The sequence below is a fragment of the Trichomycterus rosablanca genome, chromosome 22, assembly GCF_030014385.1.
Source record: "Trichomycterus rosablanca isolate fTriRos1 chromosome 22, fTriRos1.hap1, whole genome shotgun sequence".
NCBI classification, from domain to species: Eukaryota; Metazoa; Chordata; class Actinopteri; order Siluriformes; family Trichomycteridae; genus Trichomycterus; species Trichomycterus rosablanca.
This window is the reverse complement of record NC_086009.1, coordinates 6767158-6790558: the sequence shown is the minus strand read 5'-3', so window position 1 is coordinate 6790558 and position 23401 is coordinate 6767158. Positions and strand designations below refer to the sequence as shown.

The 23401-nt window shown below is 40.4% G+C and overlaps 1 protein-coding gene and 1 long non-coding RNA gene across 3 annotated transcripts; one reads left to right on the top strand and one right to left on the bottom strand.

Annotated features, from left to right (window-relative positions):
- Nucleotides 1–629: 629 nt before the first annotated feature.
- On the bottom strand, nt 630–13868 carry ccnf (cyclin F). 2 transcript variants are annotated; one of them, XM_063018787.1, is made up of 17 exons: nt 13659–13868; nt 12140–12294; nt 11853–11959; nt 11611–11678; nt 10611–10807; nt 10240–10293; nt 9578–9682; nt 9405–9482; nt 7858–8009; nt 7595–7759; nt 6727–6850; nt 6436–6616; nt 6069–6156; nt 4979–5078; nt 4288–4421; nt 3262–3434; nt 630–3004 (listed from the first exon to the last, which is right to left on the bottom strand). In XM_063018787.1, the coding sequence occupies exons 1-17, from the start codon at nt 13669–13671 to the stop codon at nt 2568–2570; spliced, it is 2331 nt and encodes a 776-aa protein (XP_062874857.1). In that variant the 5' UTR covers nt 13672–13868; the 3' UTR covers nt 630–2567. The 2 variants fall into 2 exon arrangements, with proteins under 2 accessions (XP_062874857.1, XP_062874858.1); XM_063018788.1 differs by having other exon boundaries at nt 3262–3431.
- A 2521-nt stretch (nt 13869–16389) lies between these two features.
- Nucleotides 16390–20714, top strand: LOC134300155 (uncharacterized). Its single transcript, XR_010007316.1, has 4 exons — nt 16390–16454; nt 17485–17764; nt 18067–18675; nt 20441–20714. It is a non-coding gene; the product is annotated as an uncharacterized LOC134300155 (long non-coding RNA).
- The last annotated feature ends 2687 nt before the right edge of the window (nt 20715–23401 follow it).

Sequence of the window (23401 nt, the reverse complement as noted above, 5' to 3'; positions counted from 1 at the left end):
GAAGACTGTGACGATTATCTGCAACCTAAATCCATTTTCTTCTTAAATTTATTCAGCAAAATATAGTAACTTATAAGAGTATACGGTCAGCAAGTAGTATCTTTAACACAGACTGACCTACCTAATTAATCAAGTGAGGACAATAAGATATAAGCAAGTAGTAGGAAAACCAGTGTAAAAGATGACCCAGCTGCTGTAACGAGCAGCTCCTCCTGTTGGCCAAAGTAAGAATGACAAGATAGGTGCGCATGCTCTGCTGCTCCTTCTGAAACGTCTGGTTACCCTTAAATTTTTAGAATTACAATGAATAAAAATCATTATGTATAAGTGCCTATAATTTTCTTGTGGAACCACACCCTACTATGAATTTATACCAGTTCATATTTTGTTTAAATGTATTAAGGTGTGTATTAGTAATGCTTCTGTATATTACTGTTTCTATACATTAATACTTACAATACTTATATTACAGCTCATATACAGAGGGGGTAATCCATACAGATTTCTCTAGAGTATCTCAATCTTTTAATAATGTTATGGACTCAAGATGGTACAAATTGCTCAATTCTTCACTTTTGGACTGGTCCTTACTAATGAATGAATAAAAACGACTGCACACATCCGATTCATACTTTACCTACTGCAGTATTTTATTGCTTTTGAAATAGGTCACAACTAGCAGTTTCAAGTAGTGGTTTTTCACAGCTTCTTAAACATATGCAAGTATAAAAAATGAGTGACAGTAAAAAAAAAAATACAGTACTGTAAAGATTTGTCATATTTTGTAATGCATCGTTTCTTACAAACAGGTACAGTCCTTCCGGTAGAGAACGCCACCGGACATGAAATATTACAGATGAATACAAGTGATGCTCCTGCTTCTGTAATGTTGCTGTGAGTAATGTTTTAACAGTGTTTAGGCTTCACAAAGTTAATCGTTTCAGAAAAGCCAGGCATGTAAGCTGTACAAGTGCGTAAAAAAAAAGCTGCAATATTTTTCAAATATTTCTTCCCCCAGTCAAAAATGAAAACACTTTAAACACCCAAAAGCATACCAGGACAATAAGTGGTGATGACTTCATATGTGACACATCTGAGAAGGAACATTTTGAGCATAAATGCTGTACAATATATGAACCTGTAGGTGGCTTGATACAGCAGTGTGTTAAAAACGCCTCCACTCGGCAAATGTACACGTACAGAAAACATAAAATGTAAACATAAAATTAGAACCCAGTTATCTGCCAACTGTCTGGATGCTTTCCTACAAAACTGCAAGAGCCATGTGCCTTATTAAATAGGTGTGTTTTACTGGTTCTCATGGAAAACTACATTTAGCAATTTCAGCACTGGGGACTTTTTCGGTGAGACTTGTTGAGTGAATAGACACACAAAAGGTAAAGAAAGGCAATTTTTAAGGCTATATTCCTCCCAATTAATTTGCATCCATTAATGTATTTCCTCTAATGCTCAGACCCTTGTACTGAGTGAGGAGGGCCGTACCGAACACGCCCCCTTTGACACGTAGTAGCCAACAGCTACTTTTGACATGAATGAGGGTTCACGAAAGGTATTATATATGGAGAATCACACACTCATCTCCATTATTCCCCGTCTCTACGCAGGCTCGCAGTAAAGCCACCGACCTGGGCAGGAGTCCAAGCAAAGAGGCAGTGTTTGAGGGAGGGAAAGCTGACCTAGCGTGGCTCTCTGGCAGGTCATAAGAAGCGGCTGCCGATTAGAAACGTGTCAGAGGTGGTGTGCGATTGGGTTCTTCACAATTGGGAATTGGAAATGACTGGAATAAGTACATAAGAGAGGGACGGGAGAACAATTTGAACTAGTTCCTTAGGGTATCCATTTTTCTTCGTCACAGGCAGTCACGCTATCACAATCAATCTGGCACTGAGTCCGAGTGAAGACTTTACAGTACAAAATATGCTGCCAAGCAACTTGAATATGCTAGAGGTGGTACCTTTGGTATCAGAACATTGGCACAAAACAGTAGGATGGTAAATACAAAAAAAGCAAAAAGCATACAGACATACAAAGACATGTAATGTATAACTTAGTCTTTTACATAGACAAGGATAGTCAAGCTGCCCAGAGAAACACATCAGTGCCGTTAAGAAATAAAAAGACCATTTGGGATGTGTAGGCTCATACTGAATATGGAGACGGTTCCTTTATTATAAGGAAGCTTTCTCAATACCTGAATTTAAGTCTCTGAGATGTAAAAAAGTTCTATAGATGTAACTATATAAAAAGTAGCTTCTGAAACAGTCCTTGAGTCAGGGATATGATGATCGGAATAGTATTTAGTGGCACACAGGTTCACGAGCAGATTGTCCAAACTTTCCAGTGGTTAAATAGCTGAGGAATGAATCAAATGGGACAAACATGCCCCAGAGTCAAAGCTCCAGATACAAATGCATTGATTTTTTTGCCTGCACTTCCCTTTGAGCACCAGCAGCTGCATACTGGAGACTTTTTTTAAAGCTCCCAGCTGGCACAGACCCTTTAGGCACTGAGGTGATCAGTGGCATCAGTGATTTGGTATATAATCTTTACAGACTGAGGAAAGCTTCAGTGCCAGTGCTTGCGACATCTCCGTCCTCCTCTTCCATGTCCACGTCTTCACCGCTGTGCGCCGCCGTGTTCTTCCTTTTGACTTGCCGCTGTGCCGAGCCACAAGGTCTCTGCATGGGCACCAACAGGCGGAAGCCAGGTGAAGCAGGTGCTGAGGAGGGAGTCAGGCTTACCGGCGAGAGATGGCAGGGCATCAGGGTGGAGGAGGATGGTGAGGATGAGGAAGGGCTGCTGCTTTGAACTGAGGAGTAACCTGAGCTGTGGAGGTTGATGCAGAGCGGGCTTTTGGAGGAAAGTTTAGCGCAGGAGGAGGAAGGTTGGCAGATGCTGTCCTCGTCGCTGGAGAGGGCGCGGCAGTGCAGTCGCATGTCAGTGGATTCCAGAGAGAATTGCAACTGGACAGACAAGGCTGAAGCTGTGAAAAGAAGCAAAAAAAATGAGCTGTAGAGAAATCATAAAAGCAAAATTGGATGTCATAGCATCGCTGCCGATCGTCAAACTGTATGTAGCACAGTATTTAATACAACTAAAGAAAAAAATATTTTAAAAAACACGTTTCTCTAAAGCAAGACTTACTCTTACATTACTACAGTACATGGTTTTCATATTAATCAGCTGGGCCACAATACTGCCCAGTGATGGACAGTAAGAGAAGCCCATCAGTTCACTTACTCTCAGCATCTCGCTCTCCATCACTATCCTGATCGCCCTCGTATCCTGAGCAGGAAGCATCCAGGCTCCAGTCCAGGATATCCCCCACAAGTGTCTCTTCTTGAGTGGACAGCTCAGCTATGGGCGTGGCAACAAAACTACCTCTGTGAGAATGCATGCTGTCATCTCTCCTGCTGATAAAAAAGAAGAAATGTGAACATCCTGTCCAGTAATAAAATAGGAGGAAAGTCAGGTGTGTGTTTTAAGAACATCTTTGGTGGAATGATAGAAGTGAACTGGCCTTTTGTAGTAGACATTGGAGACCAAGTACAACTCTGGACTGAACCATAAAAAAACAGCAGTGCTACCTCTAAGCCATGCATCAAGCACATGGGGATTGTACAATCTTGTAGCTAATCTGGTGGACTTTGATCCTGGCCAGCACTAGCAGTGCTGTCAGTGTTGAAATTAACATCAAGTGCCTCACTGTCACACCTTACAGACCAGAGGAGGCATATTAATGTCATATTTAAAACAGGAAGCCAGTGCTATTTGTGATACCAGCAAAGCAAAACCGTATTACTTTACTGAAACATTGTCAAGGAACAAGCTTTATCCACACAAAATGTGTTAAGGCAGGCCGGGGAATAGTTACCGTTGCATTGCAACAACTTATTGGTTGTGGAACTAGTTTCTGGTGGAAGATATTTCAGTATTAAAAATTCAGGGCTTCTTCGATTTTGTTTTTTGACTCGTTTTTGGAGAAAACCAATATAACCAAAATACATTACGTCTGTAATCTACGACCTAACTACGGCAATGATATTTGTGATAACGCACTCCCTCTTGTGTTATATTGCTTAGATAAATTTCTCCTAATGTCACAGTCAACATGGCAATACCCATGTTTAGTGTTTCCTTTATGACCATTCAATCAGATGTTATTGTTTAATAATAAAAACATCCAGCATTAAGACAAAGTCTAAGCAAAAAGGAAATATATCTACATAGACAGAAAATGTTAATATAATATGGCAATACAATCACCTTTGGCCGTTCCTAGATGGAGAGGACAGGAATGTGTGAAGGTCTGCTGATTGGCTGTTGGGACTGGGACACTCGATGTGGAGCTCGGCATCTGAAACCTCCAGCACCTGGCACAGTTCCTTAAAATCCATTACCTGAAAATGATAAGTATGAATCACTTTATATGAGATGCAGTCATCGACCACAGTAAAATCAAACGCAGTTTGAGCAATAATGACAGCATACAGTGCCATAAAAGAGTAATCACCCCATTTCCTACTGTCGGGAACGATGGGTGCTTGATTAAAAATACATTTTAAAATAACGTTTAAAGAAAAGACAGGGGAAACAACTAAATAAATAGTAAAGACACACATTATTGTTGTAGCTATTTTACTTAACAAAGAATGATCATATTTGGCTTACATTACTTACAAAATATTGGGTTACATTTTAAGAAGGATAGAAAGAAAGAAATTTCTTGTACAGCATCCCTGGAGCAGACAGGGTTGAGGGCCTTGCTCAAGGGCCCAACTGTGACTGCATAGCAGAGCCTGGATTTGAACCGACAATCTTCCAATTGATAATCTACCCACTAGGCTACCAGTGGCCCATTTAACATTCTTACCACCCTTGTTAGTAATTATACCCCCTTGGTTCACCTATTAGTTGTTAAAACCATGTGAAACCTTGCAAAGGAAATAATACTTACAATTTCTTTGCTTATCTGTTGAAAAGCATCACCTTCGAACCTCTGCTTGACACCAGTTAAGGACACTTGTCTGTAGTCTTTTGGCACATCTTGACTAAAACTGCCAAAAGAAACCACAAAAGATGTTTAAAAACATGTTTCTTATCTTCTACTTATTAAAGGACTATACTATCATGGTTGTCTCATATACACACAGGCTTTTTTTAATCCAGTAGTGCCCATGCTCTACTAAACTACATACACACACTTTAAACTGCATAACCTCTACATAAATCTAAACATATTCAATTCTAATTATTATTCTTACCAGCAAGGAGAGAAGAAAGAGAAAGAAGGAGGACTTATTTTGCAGATTCTTTTAAAAATTGCACTCCCCACAGTCTAGACAGCATGGGTGCAGTGTGGGAAAAAATGTGTGAGCAGCATGGCAACATGGCAACTCTAACTTGGTGCTAACTAGCACAGGGCACTTCAAGACATCCCACTGAAGCTTCTAACCAAGTCGATGCATTCAACAAGCAGTACAACTAAATATACTTTAGGAAATAGTGGAGCATGCTAAGGTCCTAGTGAACGCCACAAAGCACTCATCAGCCTAGTTAATCAAACACATTACAGCAGGGGAGCATCTGCTTATTACACACTGCAAAAACGGTACAGATGGTGCTTTGAAACTGGTTGATAGCATCAATCTGGTTGCGCGTTACTGCTGGGAGAAAGCCTGGACCAGATGAACTAGGAAAATTAGATAGTGGCATATCATTCTATCATTTACAATTACACTGATGTTTTTCTTTTCCTATTGCCAGAGTGAATCATTCTAGTCCGGATTCCTGATTCGGTACAGTTATTTTTTTATCCAGCCAACCCTCCCCTCAGACAATCAATGATGTCTGTGTAAACGCTGACAGGCACTGCTGGGATTTGAAGCCTGGATGTCAGCGGTGTTGGGCTTGCATAATTGACCACAATTTATTTTAAACTGTCCATAGTAAAAAATAATAATAATTAAAAAAAGAAAAAAAAAAAAAAGAAGAACCTTATGCAGTCTGATGGGATAAAGCCAGATAACCAAGTCATAAGAACTCACCATTTAATGTAAAGCTGCAAAGCAGTGGGTACTAGATCCTGCTTAGAAAAACCTGTGTTCTCCACCAACTGATTTGGCCAGACTGGAACTGCAAAAAGAAAGAAAAACTTAGCATTATATAACCAGTTAATAATCCGGGTCAGGGCTGCAGGGGTTCCAGTAACACCCGACAACAATTAGGAGGAGGCAGAAACACCCTGAAGAGGCAGCTCTGTGTACAAAATTATGAAAGAGAATAGAGAATAAAACCAGATGTTAATAATGTGCATTTTGCTCCCATTTGCATGACGCAAAGGACCTGTGGTTGTAGCCAACAAGATTATCTGATGATTAAAATGAGAACGGGAAAAACCAAACACAGCCCTACCGTAGTTATGTAGTGCACGAGTGAGCAGCAGGGTGGCACTGGCGAGATGGGCAGGGCCAGGCAACTTATGCGGAGAAAAGAGGAGAGAGAGTTCACATGTGTAGCTGAAGAGATGAGCAGTGCGCCTCTGCATGGGTAGCAAAGACTGCAGCACCTCGCCATAGTCCAGCAGAGTGGGAGTCTGGGGTAAAGGAAAGGGAGGGGGTAACAATTAATTACAAAACCAGAACTACAGTATTTGTTCCGGTTATCTGTGGTTACATTTTTTCCCTTTCTTTGAAACACACTTACCTGAATTCTTCCCTCCAACACAGAGATAACTTCTCCCATCATCCTGACCAGGTCTTCATACTGATAAGTATTGTCAGTGAGCCACACAGCCTCTCGAATGGTCAGAATCTCTTTACTGATATACCTGAGAACAAAAGAAAACAAAGCATTCAGCCAGACATTAACAAATAATGAAATAAACAAGTAAAACAATCACTCAGAAAGTAAATAAATAAAATCCTCCCATTCACAAACTACTACCTACCAACCTAGTGATTAGAATGTGGAGTCCTAGACAATGTATTGAAAGAGGACTTTACAAAGACTATATATGTTGTCATTAATAATTTATACAAATCCAGGGCACTCAGGTGGTGCAGAGGTAACACATGCTGGCACACCAGAGCTAACATCCCGAACTTGTTGGTTCGAATCTCAGTTCTACTACCGGCAGGCTGGGCGCCTACACAAACAATGATTGGCTTGTTGTTCAGGGAGGGCTCTGGAAGGGATTCTGCACATGTGTCAGAGGGGGTGTATGTATGTTAGTCACAGCTCTCCTTAATCAGGTGTGGAGGTCAACATTAGAAGAGGAAAAGCGTAATGCAGTTGGATAACTAGATTGGGAGGAAAATTTAAGAAAAAAAATGCAAGAAATAATTCATACACATCTTAGGGGAATCATCTGGTATTTAACATGATACATGTTTAGCAATATTAGTAAAACAAAAAGCATTTCATTATATTGGCCTGTACTGAGAGAAGGAAGCTTAAAACCTTAAATAATTAATGTAGTAGTTTCTTCAGTTATGTAAGTACTTTAGTTTCCAATTATTTTATTAATAAATCAATAGCACTATGCTAGGTGTGCATGCTTGCAGAGCCTCACCGAGTGCAGATAACCATGCAGGCAATACCCAGAAGCTGCAGCCTGGCTTTGGGCACAGAGCGCTGAGCAAGGTAACGATCCACACAGGCCACAGTGACATGCAGTGCTGGACTGGAAAATTCCTTCATGGTTGCGACCTCCACTAACCAGTCCACCAGGATGTACCTAAAAAGAGGTGAAATAAACAAGGCAGGTACAGTGTGAATGGTCGATCATTCAAACAATGTCCGAACAAATGCTTTCTGCTAAGAGAATGGCGCTACCTCATGGTGTCGTTGATGCCTCGTTTGTGCAGCCTGTCTGAACCAGACAGACGGGATGGGCGGGAAAGAAAGACTTGGGCCACCAGGTCAGCACAGGCTCGTGGCTCCAAACCCAAAGGATTTCCACATGCACATGACTTTGCTAAAGACAGCTTAAAAAAAAAACAAAAAAAAAACATTAAGTTAAACAGCAAAACCATGGGTTGAAGAGGCTGCTGCTAAAAATAAGACATAATCAGTGATTCCATTTTGCTGAAGGCATTTTACTTGAAAAAAACCCAAGAAAAAAGGAAATCAGCATTACTACAGATAACTTGGCTTTTACATGAAAAGCAATATGCACTTGGTTCACAGTGAGGCTGAACACTTACAGCAGCACTTAAGCCTTTTACATGATGCATGGCAAAACCACTCTGTGAAGGCTATGCCACTGAGCGCCAAGCTTGAATTAATGCATAATATTGACACTACTGACCGACAGTATGGACAGTCTATTCACATGCAGTTTTGCATGAAAAGATCTGACAGGTCTCATCATTTTGAGACAAAAAAAAAACAAAAATCCAGCAAAAGAATGGAATGGCTTCATTGTTTTGCTAATCTTAGAGCAAATTAAATCATATTGAGCTACAAGGCCACAACAAAGGTTCAAAACAAGGAAACTTAATCTAGCTAAATCTAAAATGCAAACCCGGCCTCCGGTTTTGAAGATTGAATGAAACAGTGAGAATTAGTCTCTCTCCACCGTGTCTGTGCTTTGCTTCTATCCACAGCATATAAACAATTTGTCTCAAGTTGGGGCTTTAAAAAGGTCACTGGCAAACAGGGGAGGGAAATGAGCCAATAAGAATTTAGGTTTCACAAGCAGCAGTTGGACTCAATTAGCACATGACCATTAATTTAAAACAGTTGGAGTTGATAATGATGGGAAATGACCACAATTAATTGTCAGGTTAAACAATTTAACATTTTCATGCACTGGCTAGCATTTGATTTATTAAAGATGACAGTACTGTGGTCAGTTAATAAGCTTGGTAAAGGCCTTTAACTCCTCATGTTCCAGGGACTCACTGAAGGAACTGAGTCATGAAACAGCATATTTGGAAAACCATAGCCAACATACACTTCATGGCCAAAAGTATGTAGATACCTGACTAGCTACTAACAGAGGCCTTAATATGGGGTTGTGGCAATAAAAGCCTCCAGTAATCGGAGACGACTTTTCACAAGATTTGTGTGATGTGATAGTGCGTGTGTGGAAATTTATACTCTGGTGGTCAAACTAGCATTGGCAAGGTCAGGCATGGACGAAGAACGAAGTCTGGCTTACAATGAACATTCCAATTCATCACATTAAGCTGAAGTGCTACTCAAACACCTCAAACAACAGACCAGATCATATCTGAGGGAGGGAGTGGATCTCACTGAACAATAACCAGGCAGCCAGGCTGTTCTGACCAACCTTACAGAAGCTGAAATGAAATAACCATCAGTTCAAGCATAAAGAAGTGACGTAATGGTTGTAACGGACATCAAAAGATACACACCTGAGCTTCCCAGCAGCCTTTGGCAGCATAGTCCCTGAGAGTGCGCACCTGCTGCAGATACCTGCCAGGGTCAACCATCTGCGCACAAAACAAAGGTGCCATATTAACAATGCCACAATCATTAACTACACACAGCTAAGTATACAATTAACAAAGATGATAGATGCTCTTACAGCTGTGTGCCGATTTTTTTGCCACAGAAGGTAGGCGCTCCGCACACTTCCACGGCATGATGCCTCATCCAGCATGGCCAGAGCTTCTGATCGTTTTTCTTCGTCCTGTTACACATCATACAAACCAAAGACAAAGAATTAGGTGTATAAACAGAAATGGTAATACACAGATGCCACGGCTTCCTAAAATAATTTTGGTCTGGTGAATCTGCGGGTGAAGATTATTTTATCTGGGCTTGCGACTGACAAGAGAACCTCTCAATGGCTAGCCTGTTTGGCCACGCCCCTGTCCTCCCACCACCCCTCTTCTCAATTATGTCTATGTAGATACCCAACCGGTTAGAAGCACTGCTTACTTGTAAGAACTAGAGGCCGATCTAAGACCAGGATTTCAGAATTACTGGCATGTATAGTAAACATAACACCACTTAATCACTTCTCGTAAGTTATATGATTAAAAGGCAGAACATTTTAATCGCATTAATTCATAAAAATAATCTATTCAGTTTTTGCTGTGGTGATTAAAGTCAACATGCTACAGCCCTACTTAACAGTTGCGATTAGATCTATGAGGTGCCAAGTGCCCAGCCAGCTGCTGATCAAAAGCCAGAGACGGTGACTGACAACCTATTCATTGTGTAGCTGATAAATTTAGTACTCACATCAAAAAGCTCAAGAACTCTCGCCAGGCAATGCAGCAGTGTTCCTCTTCTCTCCTGCACAACACACAATGTAAAAATACACATACATACATACATACATAAAATACACACATCTTGTATAGGAAAGAAGCTGTGGCTACACAACAATAAAAAGGAGGTAGGGAATGTCTAACTAAGAGAAGAAGAGAGAGGACTCTACTTATAAGTCATTCATGCATTATTGTGTAAATGCTAATCGAGTTTATTAAGCCTTTAAAAAGCACTGACAATCTCAACTACAGAGCATTTAACTTGTTTGTTACTTGTTTATAATATAAAATGTTGGATAGATTATACACAGCTAAAAAATCTGATTGCTTGTGTTTTCTTACCAAGTTGCTATCGCTTTCTGCTTTCAGATGCTCGTACACCACGGCCTTGCAGCAGCTACCAGAGGGAGACCACGGTGGCCGGATAAAAAGCCAGACGAAGGGATCAGCCAGCGGGGAGCGCAGACTCTCTGCCAGGGAGAAATACCGAGCGGCCATACTGCCGCACAGATCAGCCCGGCCCTCATCACTAAGCGATGCTGCAAATCAAAGTTTTATACACGTTAATAGAACATTTAAATACAGAAGTTGCAAATATTTAAGACATTTCTGCTTGTACATGGCAGATTAAACATACACTTGTTTGACAGTGTTGCATTAAAAACAACTAAATAATCAAATCAATAAGCATAATGTCAACAATACCTAACATGTGTCATGGTATGTGGGTGCATTAGTGCCAATGGCAGCAATGACATCCTGTAAAGCTACATGTTTTATGAGCACATTACATACAACCAAAGGTTTATACATAATGTTAACAGATCTTTTTTCAGCGTCGCCCACTAGGGGTCGCCACAGTGGATCATTTGTCTCCATTTTGCCCTGTCCTGAACATCCTGCTCGGTCACACCAATCACCTGCACCCACAAACCTCATCTTAGGTCTTCCTCTCCTCCTCCTGCTGCTGCTGCTTGACAGCTCCTTCATTAGCACCCTTCTCCTAATAGAACTCTATCCCTTCTCTGCACATGCCCAAAACATCTCACTCACCTCCCTAACTTTCCAAAACATCCTACCTGCACCATCCCTCAAATATCCTTGTTCCTAATCTTGTCCATAGACATCACTGCCAACGAGAATAGCAACATCACCTATATTTTTCGTCAACGTTACTGCCTCCAAGCCATGACATAGCAGGCCTCATTACAGTTAGCATTCACTTATTACTTGTAACTTAAGCATTGACAGTCTAGTTTTCCAATTAAGTCTACTGGACTTCAGTGTACCTTGATTAATTAATTAAGACATTCAACAGATATATAATTAAACAAAAACTTACGCCCTTCATTGTACAAATACGCAATTCCTAGTTTTATTGCAGCCTCAAAATTTCCTTTCTCAGCAGCTCTATAGAAAAAAAGGCAGAGCAGAATTAAATAAGATTAAACCTTTACTACATTTTTATTTAAATTAAGTCAAGCCATATAAAATGCCTCTTATTTTACTATAGGCAACTAACATTATTTATTAGAAACCAAAATTATTTTCCAGGAATTCAATTATTACTAAATGGCAGCATACCTCTTAAAGAGCCAGACAGTTTCCGTAGCCGGCCAGCGGTCCTTAAAGCTGACTCGCGCCCAAACACTTGAGTTGTTGTCGATTATATCACAAAGTTGAGAATGCACCTATATTAAAAAAAAAAAAAAACAATAGAACATTATTAATGGTGTCTGCAGGAAACATACTGGAGTCTTTTATTAACAAGGCACTTTAAATGGCAGAACTGCCACTCACTGGATGGTGAGTGATCACAACACTTATTGACCAGCTCTCTAATGCAAAGCATTTTTTGTGCATAAACTTACAGCTCTGACAGCGAGCAGGTCTTCAGCCGAAAGACACTGGAGTACATACAGCAGCACTTCCTCAGGGAGAGAGAGAAGCCCCAAAGATGGAACCTGCTTTCGAACCCTCTTTCGTGCAGGCAAAGAAAAACATTTATGGCATCGACAGTGAAGCACTAGAGACGGAGATAGAAAGCAAAGCATAAGTTTAGGGGTTCTTTTTACATGGTAAACCAAATCCTGCTACAGTATACAGCACATTATATTGGGAGCATAGTGGATAGTTGAATACAAAAGTACTACATTACTTACTTTAAAAAAAAAAATATATATATATCAAAAAATCATATATTGGGACATAATGCACTATATGTTTGACAGGAGTGTTGGTTCAATTACGTTTTAAAGTATTCATTAGTGCAAAGAAGTATACTTTTAGAAATAAACTGTACTTTTACTTGTTACTAGGGTGGTAACTTAAATGGCATATCATTTTGTACCTTTAGTAAATATATCTCATTTAAATATTTTGCTGCACCATGTGAGCCATTATTATTTGTCCAATGTAAAAGGATAGACGTTAAGGGAACAACAAACATGCCCCAGGCCCAGGGTACCACCTACATGTTAATACTTTTCTTTCTCTGCATGTGGGTATTGGAACAATACGTGGAACACAAAATAGGCTGGTGTAAGCAGTTCACACTGGTTGCATCTCATTTCCTTAAACCATTTAGAGGAAGAATAAAAGAAGTGGAAACAGGGCTTATAATCCTAACTGAATTGTATTAAGCAGAATGATAGTCAAATTAAATAGCACAGTTATTAAAAATATGCATAATTTATTAGTGAAAAGTTTTTTCACCCAATAGACACAAGATGTCAGTGGTTCGGTTTTCTATGGCTTGTATTTAACAAGTTTAATTAAGAATTAAATGCCAATAAGCTGTTATAACACTTCCTTTACTAGTATTAGGAAATAGCCAAATATGATGATTATCCTTGGCCCTGTGGCTTAACCCACAGAGTAAATAATGCACACAACATGGGTTCTGAGAAACACGGTTCGAAACTCAAATTTCTCATGTATTATTGAGTTTGATTTCCCTTCACACTTTTAATAAACATGCAGAAGGTGGGTTGGTGGTCCTAAACTGCTTCACTGGAAAGGAATAAGCATAAGGTATCCACCACAACCCTGACCAGGATTAAGCAGTTGTTTAAATTAAATGAATGATGTATAAGAAAGTTAATCAAAATAGAACTTTAAACAGTATGGTCAAAATTAAGCGCCTAATTTGTTGGCCCCCCAAGTCAAACTGGTTTCAGGCAAATGATCCTGACAGAGTTTGTTTAATAAGCTACCCTGTAAGAATAACACATTTATGGTGCAGTCATTATTATAAATAATAATTATTAGTATACATGCGTTAAAAAAAACACTTTGGTCACTGAGTAAATAAGAGAAGAGATTTAAAAAATTAGCTACCTGGCTAACAAGCTTCAACTAGCCTACAAGTATCCAGGTAAAACAACTTACCGCCCGCTTTCATTTCTAATGAAGGTGGATTCTGTGGTACCAAACACGCCTCGGAGCTTAATTATAAACACAGTTTTAAAGTTGGCTCTGAATAATACTGAGTTTTATTAATATAAATTATTGTATATTAGCAGCTGAGTACAAACTGTAGCCTCGTACTACGTTACTTTCCAATCCACACAGCTGCATATTGAACCTCCCCTAAACCTCATAGCGCCGCCCGCGCACAGTTTAAACATCAACTCTTAACGCTCATTGGCTACAAACCATCCCGCCCATTCTACGGTCTGCTTACGCTGATTCGTTCATGCTTGAAATTCAAGCATGCTGATTGGACAAAACAATGCTATTTCGAAATCTGCGTTTCATCTATGATATGCGTTAATACATTTAAACTGTCAATCAGTGGTTTATACTGTAGATATGACACAGTTTTTTACTGTACCATATATACTGTACTATATGTTCAAAAGTATTTGGACACCTGACAAAGAACTTGTTTGACATTTAAAACTAACTTATTCTAATGTGTATTTTCCATTGCATGGTACACTGTGTTACTTTTTTAATATGTTTCCACATTAAGAACTTGTTTTTATTGCCAAGTGACCATTACTGTACATGTTTCGAATTTGCCAACCCTTCTTGACCGGGTACCAAGCATACACACCGATCAGGCAAGACATCATGACCACCTTCCTAATATTATGTTGGTCCCCCTTTTGCTGCCAAAACAGCCCTGAAGGTGTGCTGTGGTATCTGGCACCAAGATGTTAGCAGCAGATCCTTTAACTCCTGTATGTTGCGAGGTGGGGCCTCCATGGATCAGACTTGTTTATCCAGCACATCCCACAGACAATCGATTGGATTGAGATCTGGGGGATTTGGAGGCCAACTCAAAACCTCAAACTCGTGGTTGTGCTCCTCAAACTATTGCTGAACCATTTTTGCTTTGTGGCAGGGTGCATTATCCACAACCATCAAGGAATACCGTTTCCATGAAAGGGTGTACATGGTCTGCAACAATGCTTAGGTAGGTGGTACGTGTCAAAGTAACATCCACATGGATGGCAGGACCCAAGGTTTCCCAGCAGAACATTGCCCAAAGCATCACACTGCCACAGTAGCTCATCTGTTGGATCAGACCACATGGCCTTGGCCTTCCATGACCCTGTCGCCGGTTTACCACTGTTCCTTCCTTGGACCACTTTTGATAGATACTGACCACTGCAGACCGGTGCAACCTGAAACTTTTACACAAAAATAAATCTATTATACAGAAACAATGTCAAGTTGTCTTTGCCCAGATTCTTTTGAGATGGCCCAAAAGACAGTGGAAACGTGTGCTGTTGTCAAATGGTACCATGTTTTAGCTTATTCTTTTTTTAAGATGGGCATTGAGTTCTTTGTGCCAAAGACAAAAAAAGACCATCCACACCGATATCAGCTAAATATGCAACTGCCAACATTTGTCATAGTATGGGGGTGCTTCAGTGCCCACAGCATGTCTTACTTGCACATGTGTGAAGGTATTATTATTATGTTATTATGTAATAAAGGGTGACAGAGTTGTAGTATGTAATGTGGGTTACACTTGATAAAATACAACTTGTTCTAGAGCAATATGATGAATACTTTAAAAGCTATTAAAGTTATTAAATAAAAATCTGTTTTATTATGTAATAAAGGGTGACAGTGTCAGTATACGAGTTGTAGTAAAGGGGCGGTGTGTGGTGAATAATAAAGTAGAGGTGACTTTATTATTATTTACTTTTATTATTCGGGCGGAAGATGAATCGCACTTATAGTATTGAGAACCTAAAAAGCAGATTTTGAGTTCATTTTGTATTTTACATTTTTAAATAGTCTGTTTTTCGCTTTTGGCTGAGCTTTTTCAGAAAACATCCAATCACCGTTAAAACCGTGCCAAAACTATAAGTTGAGAAGATTTTTAAACTGAAAGCGAGACCAAGAAATACGTGAGTAAGTGAGAACCAAAGTACTTTTTGGTTCTCACTTTTGGCACTATTCTGACGCCATACAATATGACCACTGGTTTAAAAGTTATTTAATAGAAATTTGTTATAAAGGGTGACGGAGTAACTAGGTAATACAGGCCAGTGATAGCTCAGTGGTTAAGGTACTGGACTAGTAAACAGAAGGTTGCTGGTTCAAGCCCCACCACCACCAAGTTGCCACTGTTGGGTCCCTGAGCAAGGCCCTTAACCCTCAATTGCTCATCGTGTTCAGCTCATTGTGTAAGTCGCTTTGGATAAAAGCGTCTGCTAAATGCTGAAAATGAAATGAAATAAATGAAATAATACACTAGACAGTACGGTAGTGTGCGGTTTGGGACGAGGTCAGCTCAAAGGCTCCACCAGTTGTAGTAGAAACATGCAGATTTGACTGGCCGGTGGGCGGAACTTTTTTTAAGGGGCGCTGGGTGAATCCAGGGCTGTGATTGGTCAGTATTGCTGTCGATCATGCATTGAATGGAACGCGTTAAAATGGCGAAATGTCAGAAGGGATAATTTCAGTAATAAGAGATAAAAAACAAGTTAAAATATAATTTTGCTGACGCTGGATGCTTTTCTAGGTACGTAAACGACGGACTGGGGTCTGTGTAAGTGCACAGGGGGAGTTGAGCTGCTAATTTAAAACAGCATTATTTTATATGCAGTACACTTGGTGACCATCAGGTGGCAATGTTGTGGTTACCAGTACTGTATATAAATCACACTCAGCACTTGGACCTGATCCCCACGTGTGAGAACTGCTGTGTTTGTCCACTGCCAGGTAACAAAACCTTCGTTCTGTATTGTTTGTAAGTAATCATATAGTTAACCTTTGTCTTTTTGAACATATTTAAACATATGAACATTTGAGCTTCATTTAAACAGTACTGAGAGACTGAGCTTAATAAAGTAAACAAGAAAATGTTAAAAATGACTTTCAAACACAAGTTGTAAAATGTAATAAACAATTTTTTTGAGAGGGAAAAGTAAGGACACCCCACATTTATTACTACTTAAAATGTGCAAAATTATAATTGGGTGCACCACATCAGCTGCAGTGATTAGACCATCGTTAGAGTTTTATTTAAACCTAAACCTCAGACATTAGTTTGGTTTGGTGCAAACCAAACAAATCATTTGAGCAGAAGAACCTCATACCAACTGTGAAGCATGGTGGTGGAAATGTCATGGTTTGGGGCTGCTTTGCAGCAGCAGGGCCTGGCAAGCTCTCCGTGATAGAACCCACAATGAATTCTTCACTGTATCAGAGGGTGCTTGAGGAAAATGTAAGACCGTCTGTCCAAAAACTGAAGCTGAAGTGGGCCGTGCAACATGACAATGACCCAAAACATTCCAGTAAACCGAGACCAAGCATGCGCATCTGCAGTATAATCAGAACTGTCCATAGCTTTGTTTGGCAATAGTACAAAAAACAACGTACAATCGCAGTTGTGTTAGGGACTAATTTAGTATTTTAATATTTCAATATTTTATTAGCAACTCCAGCTTCAGACTTCTTGGGTATTTAACTGTAGAACTACAAAGTGCACCTACATGGTATGTGAAGCTGACAAAATCTACAATGAATATAAATTCAAGTAGGTGCAAAAGTAGGTGTAATGGCCTATTAGTGTATATTACTTATGTGGAATTATTTAGCATTCAGATATTGAACATTCAGTCGTACTGAACAAAACGTGTTTAAACAAACATGGTAAATCAAATGGGTTTACACAGCACAAGAAAATAATGACTGTGGGCCTATAGGCTGTATTTTGACTGAAAGGTTTTAACTATCCTTTTGTCCTCAGGTTACAAAACAACGCAACAAAATGGCCAGATTTAAAAAGGGAAGGAAAAATGCAAGAAAAGATGTGTGGATGGATGCAGGAGGCCTCAAAGCTCTAATCTCCAAATTGCAGGCTGGGGACATTTTAAATAAAGATCAGTCGTACTCCTCTGCAGTATGGCCAGCACTGTCGATTGCTGTTTTTGGGCAGAATACAAAAAACAATCGGCACTGGTTGTGGACAATATGGACAAAAAACCGGAGATGTTTAAGAGATCATTTAAATATACAGATGGATTCAGGTAAGCAGAAGCAAATGTTACAGCATGTTCTTGTAATAAGGCACATTTCCACGGTTTTAAATTTACACACATAAATTAAATGTACCTATACTTTTATATACTGCAGCTATCCATCATACTAGCTAATATAAATATTACGAATGACTCCTAACCTTCAATTTGCTGAGTTTATTTATTTGTCTTCAAACCATACGTTATTTGCTCTAGTTTGTTTTCCAGTCCTTGCTCCTCATGAACTGTTGTGCAAAGTAGTTTGCTCTTCACATAACTGAAAATTAATGGTACTTCTTCCAAATTTACAGACATGCCAGTGAGAGACACAGAGCCACTCGGACCAGTTAGTAAGAAAGTAGGACGGGAGCCACACACGCTAAGACATGGGACTCGGTGCCTGCAGCCAGGGGATGATGCAGAGGATCAAGGCACATCTAAGAGTAAGGCAGAGGGTCCAGATGAGGACAGAGCTGAGAGAGATCCATATCAAGGAACACCAGAGAGTGAAACTGAGGGTCCAGATCAAGGTCCATGAGGTGAAATGGAACCTGGGAGTTTACAAAGCACAAGAAAATAATTAATGTGGGCCTATAGGCTGTATTTTGACTGAAAGGTTTTAACTCTCCTTTTGTTGCAAAAGAATTGGACACTATGAGCAGATACAAGAAAGGCAAAAAAATAATAATTACCAGAAAAGATGTGTGGACAGCAGCAGGAGGCATGAAAGCTGTCGTCACCCAACGGCAGGCAGCGGATATTTAAAACCCGAGACCAATCGTACTCCTCTGCAGTATGGTCAGAACTGGCTATAACTTTGTTTGGACACAATACAAAAAACAACCGTCACTGGTTGTGGACTGTTTGGACGTACAATCGCAGATGTGTAAGGGACCAGTTTATTATGGAGATGGAGTCAGGTAAGCAGAAGCGAATGTTACAGCATGTTCTTGTAACAAGACACATTACCACGGTTTTAAATTTACACACACAAATTAAATGTACCTATATTTACATATACAGTGTATCACAAAAGTGAGTACACCCCTCACATTTCTGCAGATATTTAAGTATATCTTTTCATGGGACAACACTGACAAAATGACACTTTGACACAATGAAAAGTAGTCTGTGTGCAGCTTATATAACAGTGTAAATTTATTCTTCCCTCAAAATAACTCAATATACAGCCATTAATGTCTAAACCACCGGCAACAAAAGTCAGTACACCACTAAGAGACTACACCCCTAAATGTCCAAACTGAGCACTGCTTGTCATTTTCCCTCCAAAATGTTATCTGATTTGTTAGTGTTACTAGGTCTCAGGTGTGCATAGGGAGCAGGTGTGTTCAATTTAGTAGTACAGCTCTCACACTCTCTCATACTGGTCACTGAAAGTTCCCACATGGCACCTCATGGCAAAGAACTCTCTGAGGATCTTAAAAGACGAATTGTTGCGCTACATGAAGATGGCCAAGGCTACAAGAAGATTGCCAACACCCTGAAACTGAGCTGCAGCACAGTGGCCAAGATCATCCAGCGTTTTAAAAGAGCAGGGTCCACTCAGAACAGACCTCGCGTTGGTCGTCCAAAGAAGCTGAGTGCACGTGCTCAGCGTCACATTCAACTGCTGTCTTTGAAAGATAGGCGCAGGAGTGCTGTCAGCATTGCTGCAGAGATTGAAAAGGTGGGGGGTCAGCCTGTCAGTGCTCAGACCATACGCCGCACACTACATCAAATTGGTCTGCATGGCTGTCACCCCAGAAGGAAGCCTCTTCTGAAGTCTCTACACAAGAAAGCCCGCAAACAGTTTGCTGAAGACATGTCAACAAAGGACATGGATTACTGGAACCATGTCCTATGGTCTGATGAGACCAAGATTAATTTGTTTGGTTCAGATGTTCTCAAGCATGTGTGGCGGCAATCAGGTGAGGAGTACAAAGATAAGTGTGTCATGCCTACAGTCAAGCATGGTGGTGGGAATGCCATGGTCTGGGGCTGCATGAGTGCAGCAGGTGTTGGGGAGTTACATTTCATTGAGGGACGCATGAACTCCAATATGTACTGTGAAATACTGAAGCAGAGCATGATCCCCTTCCTCCAGAAACTGGGTCGCAGGGCAGTGTTCCAGCATGATAATGACCCCAAACACACCTCTAAGACGACCACTGCTTTATTGAAGAGGCTGAGGGTAAAGGTGATGGACTGGCCAAGCATGTCTCCAGACCTAAACCCAATAGAACATCTTTGGGGCATCCTCAAGCGGAAGGTGGAGGAGCGCAAAGTCTCGAATATCCGCCAGCTCCGTGATGTCGTCATGGAGGAGTGGAAAAGCATTCCAGTGGCAACCTGTGAAGCTCGGGTAAACTCCATGCCCAGAAGAGTTAAGGCAGTTCTGGGAAATAATGGTGGCCACACAAAATATTGACACTTCAGGAACTTTCACTAAGGGGTGTACTCACTTTTGTTGCCGGTGGTTTAGACATTAATGGCTGTATATTGAGTTATTTTGAGGGAAGAATAAATTTACACTGTTATATAAGCTGCACACAGACTACTTTTCATTGTGTCAAAGTGTCATTTTGTCAGTGTTGTCCCATGAAAAGATATACTGAAATATCTGCAGAAATGTGAGGGGTGTACTCACTTTTGTGATACACTGTACCTTATATTTTTCCTCCAAAGGACCTCAACAGCTACAGGCTGGTGGCACTGACGTCACATCTGATGAAGATGCTGGAGAGGCTGGTCCTTACACATCTCCGCCCTCTGGTGAGCCCAGCAATGGATCCTCTTCAGTTTGCCTCACCAACCAAGTACAGTATGTGAGGGCATAATAATGGGCAAAAACTTCACCTGCAAAACTGCAACAATTAGTGTCATTATTTCCCAAAAAAGTCTAATTAGTAAATAAAGCAATGTAAAACAGCATTGTCAGTTAAATAAAGATTCAAGAGAATTAGCCAATCACAGACTCCTGTTTTTATTGCATTTTGCAAAACATCTCAACTTCTTTAAAAATGGGGTCTGTGTTAGCAGGTCTGCTTGGCTGATTTAAAGTTAAGTGCCTTTCTCAGGGACAATGGCAGTAACAGAATGTAACTGTGCTGGGATCAAACCCAAGGCTTGGTTCATCGCCAAGTTCTTGGACCACCTGGGTAGCGACTACTGAAATAGATGCCACCTGTTAAAGCAGTGGTATTTTCTTTATCTTATTATTTTTTAAAATTCATTGTTTCAAATGACATTTTAAATGTACTAAAAAGCCAGTTTATAGACCAATCAGCCATAACATTAAAACCACCTTGTTTCTACACTCACTGTCCATTTTATCAGCTCCACTTACCAGCACTTTATAGTTCTACAATTACTGACTGTAGTCCATCTGTTTCTCTACATACCTTTTTAGCCTGCTTTAGCCTGCCACAAGACCACCACAGAGCAGGTATTATTTGGGTGGTGGATCATTCTCAGCACTGCAGTGACACTGACATGGTGGTGGTATGTTAGTGTGTGTTGTGCTGGTATGAGTGGATCAGACACGGCAGAGCTGCTGGAGTTTTTAAGTACCGTGTCCACTCACTGTCCACTCTATTAGACACTCCTACCTAGTTGGTCCACCTTGTAGACGTAGTCAGAGACGATCGCTCATCTATTGCTGCTGTTTGAGTTGGTCATCTTCTAGACCTTCATCAGTGGTCACAGGACGCTGCCCACGGGGCGCTGTTGGCTGGATATTTTTGGTTGGGGGACTATTCTCAGTCCAGCAGCGACAGTGAGGTGTTTAAAAACTCCAGCAGCGCTGCTGTCTTATCCAATCATACCAGCACAACACACACTAACACACCCCCACCATGTCAGTATCACTGCAGTGCCTAGAATGACCCGCCACTCAAATAATACCTACTCTAGTGGTCCTGGGAGAGTCCTGACCATTGAAGAACAGCATGAAAGGGGGCTAACAAAGCATGCAGAGAAATGGATGGACTACAGTCAGTAATTGTAGAACTACAAGTGCTCCTATATGGTAAGTGGAGCTGATAAAATGGACAGTGAGTGTAGAAACAAGGAGGTGGTTTTAATGTTATGGCAGATCAGTGTATAATAATAATAATAAAAACACCAAAAATAACCAGTTTATTGTTGCCAACATAAGATTATTATTGCCACCAAATGCAAGAGCAAACCACAACAAAGTCTTTGCTTCATCATTCCCTCCTCCACTAACAATTTTCAGAGCTTTTCACAGCATGAGCACAATTTTGCTGAAATTACAAGAGCATACTAGCATGTGGCACGTCGTGCAGATTACACAGATCGAGAGGTTTGGGCACAACCAGCGTCCAAAGCCACAAGGCTGAAAAGGGTTTTCGTAATAGCAATTATTAACATTATTGATGGAGAAAGTGTTTCACGGTAGAGCACAGTAGAATGTAATAATAATTCTCTAACGGCTCAGTGGATGACTGGTTTTTGATGATGGGGAGGAACAAAATGAAAGGATGCACTTTTCCAGGAAACGTGCAGGGCTCAGTTGCCGGATAAGTGCCCAAGAACATCTGGCAGAGTTCAACCAGCACTTTTACCAGTCAATTTAGCACAGTCAGTTATCATTTCTTTATCTGCTCTCCGATTGTTCAGACAGCCTAATTAACTAACTATTTTTGTATTTTACCCCAGAAAAGGTTTGGTTAAGGAAAGGTCAGTATACATAAAGCAGCTGCACACTCACTTCTGAGAACAGAACATCATCAGATCTTCAAAACATTAACTGGGTTATTTCTGGGATTTTCATGTCTTATTATAAAAAGGACGTGTAATACATTTCCAAACTAATACTGGTCAAGCTCAAGCACAAACTGTAGGTTGTATTAAAACATTTTTATGCAGTCTCTAACCCAGGATGTCCACCCTGTTATGGACAAACGCATAACTGTTGTGTTTCTGTCTTTCAGCTGCACTTAAGGCCATTCTTTAAAGGATGCAAACATAATATCAATATTCCTGTTATTATTATAACCAAACTGAATAATAAAGCTGTGACGTCCACCCTGTTACGTATTAGGTTGTAACAGGGTGGACCATAACAGGTTCGACATTCTGACATAAAAGTAGCCATTAGCTAGCGAGTGAACAAAACCATGCTAGCATAAACGTGAATTCAGATAAAGAATTCTCTGCTTTTTAGTATGATTATTTTTAAAATGATCAAATCGTGTTGCTTTTTCTCATATATCTCATAACAGGGTGGACATGTTATGGTTGACCATATAAGACTTTTAGGATAAAATATGGACAAAAACAACATTAAAATAAGGAGTTTAATAAGCCACTCAGTTTCCACAGTTATTTTCCCTCCAAAAAGATCATGTGAACTCCAGGAAATGATGTCCGTATGTAAAACAGCTCTTCATTTTAAGAGACAATATTTGAATGGATGTGATCCCCCGATCCCCGCTCTGATTGAGGAGAACGAAGCTAACCCACGCCCCCTCCAACATGTGGGCAGCAGACGTATGCATTTTGTCACCTACACTTTGACGAGTGCAATGCGGATCAGCACTGTGTACGGAGAGACGCACCCTGACGGCACTCTCTTCCCTGTCTCTGTGCAGGCACCATCAATCAGCCAGCAGAGGTGGTAAT

Excerpts from the sequence above, each read along its gene's own strand:
- ccnf (XM_063018787.1), bottom strand. Across the intron at positions 9,683-10,239 it reads GAGTTCTTGAGCTTTTTGAT|GACGAAGAAAAACGATCAGA; the intron begins GTGAGTACTAAA and ends GATGTGTAACAG. Across the intron at positions 3,435-4,287 it reads CCATCTAGGAACGGCCAAAG|CAGGAGAGATGACAGCATGC; the intron begins GTGATTGTATTG and ends CTTTTTTATCAG.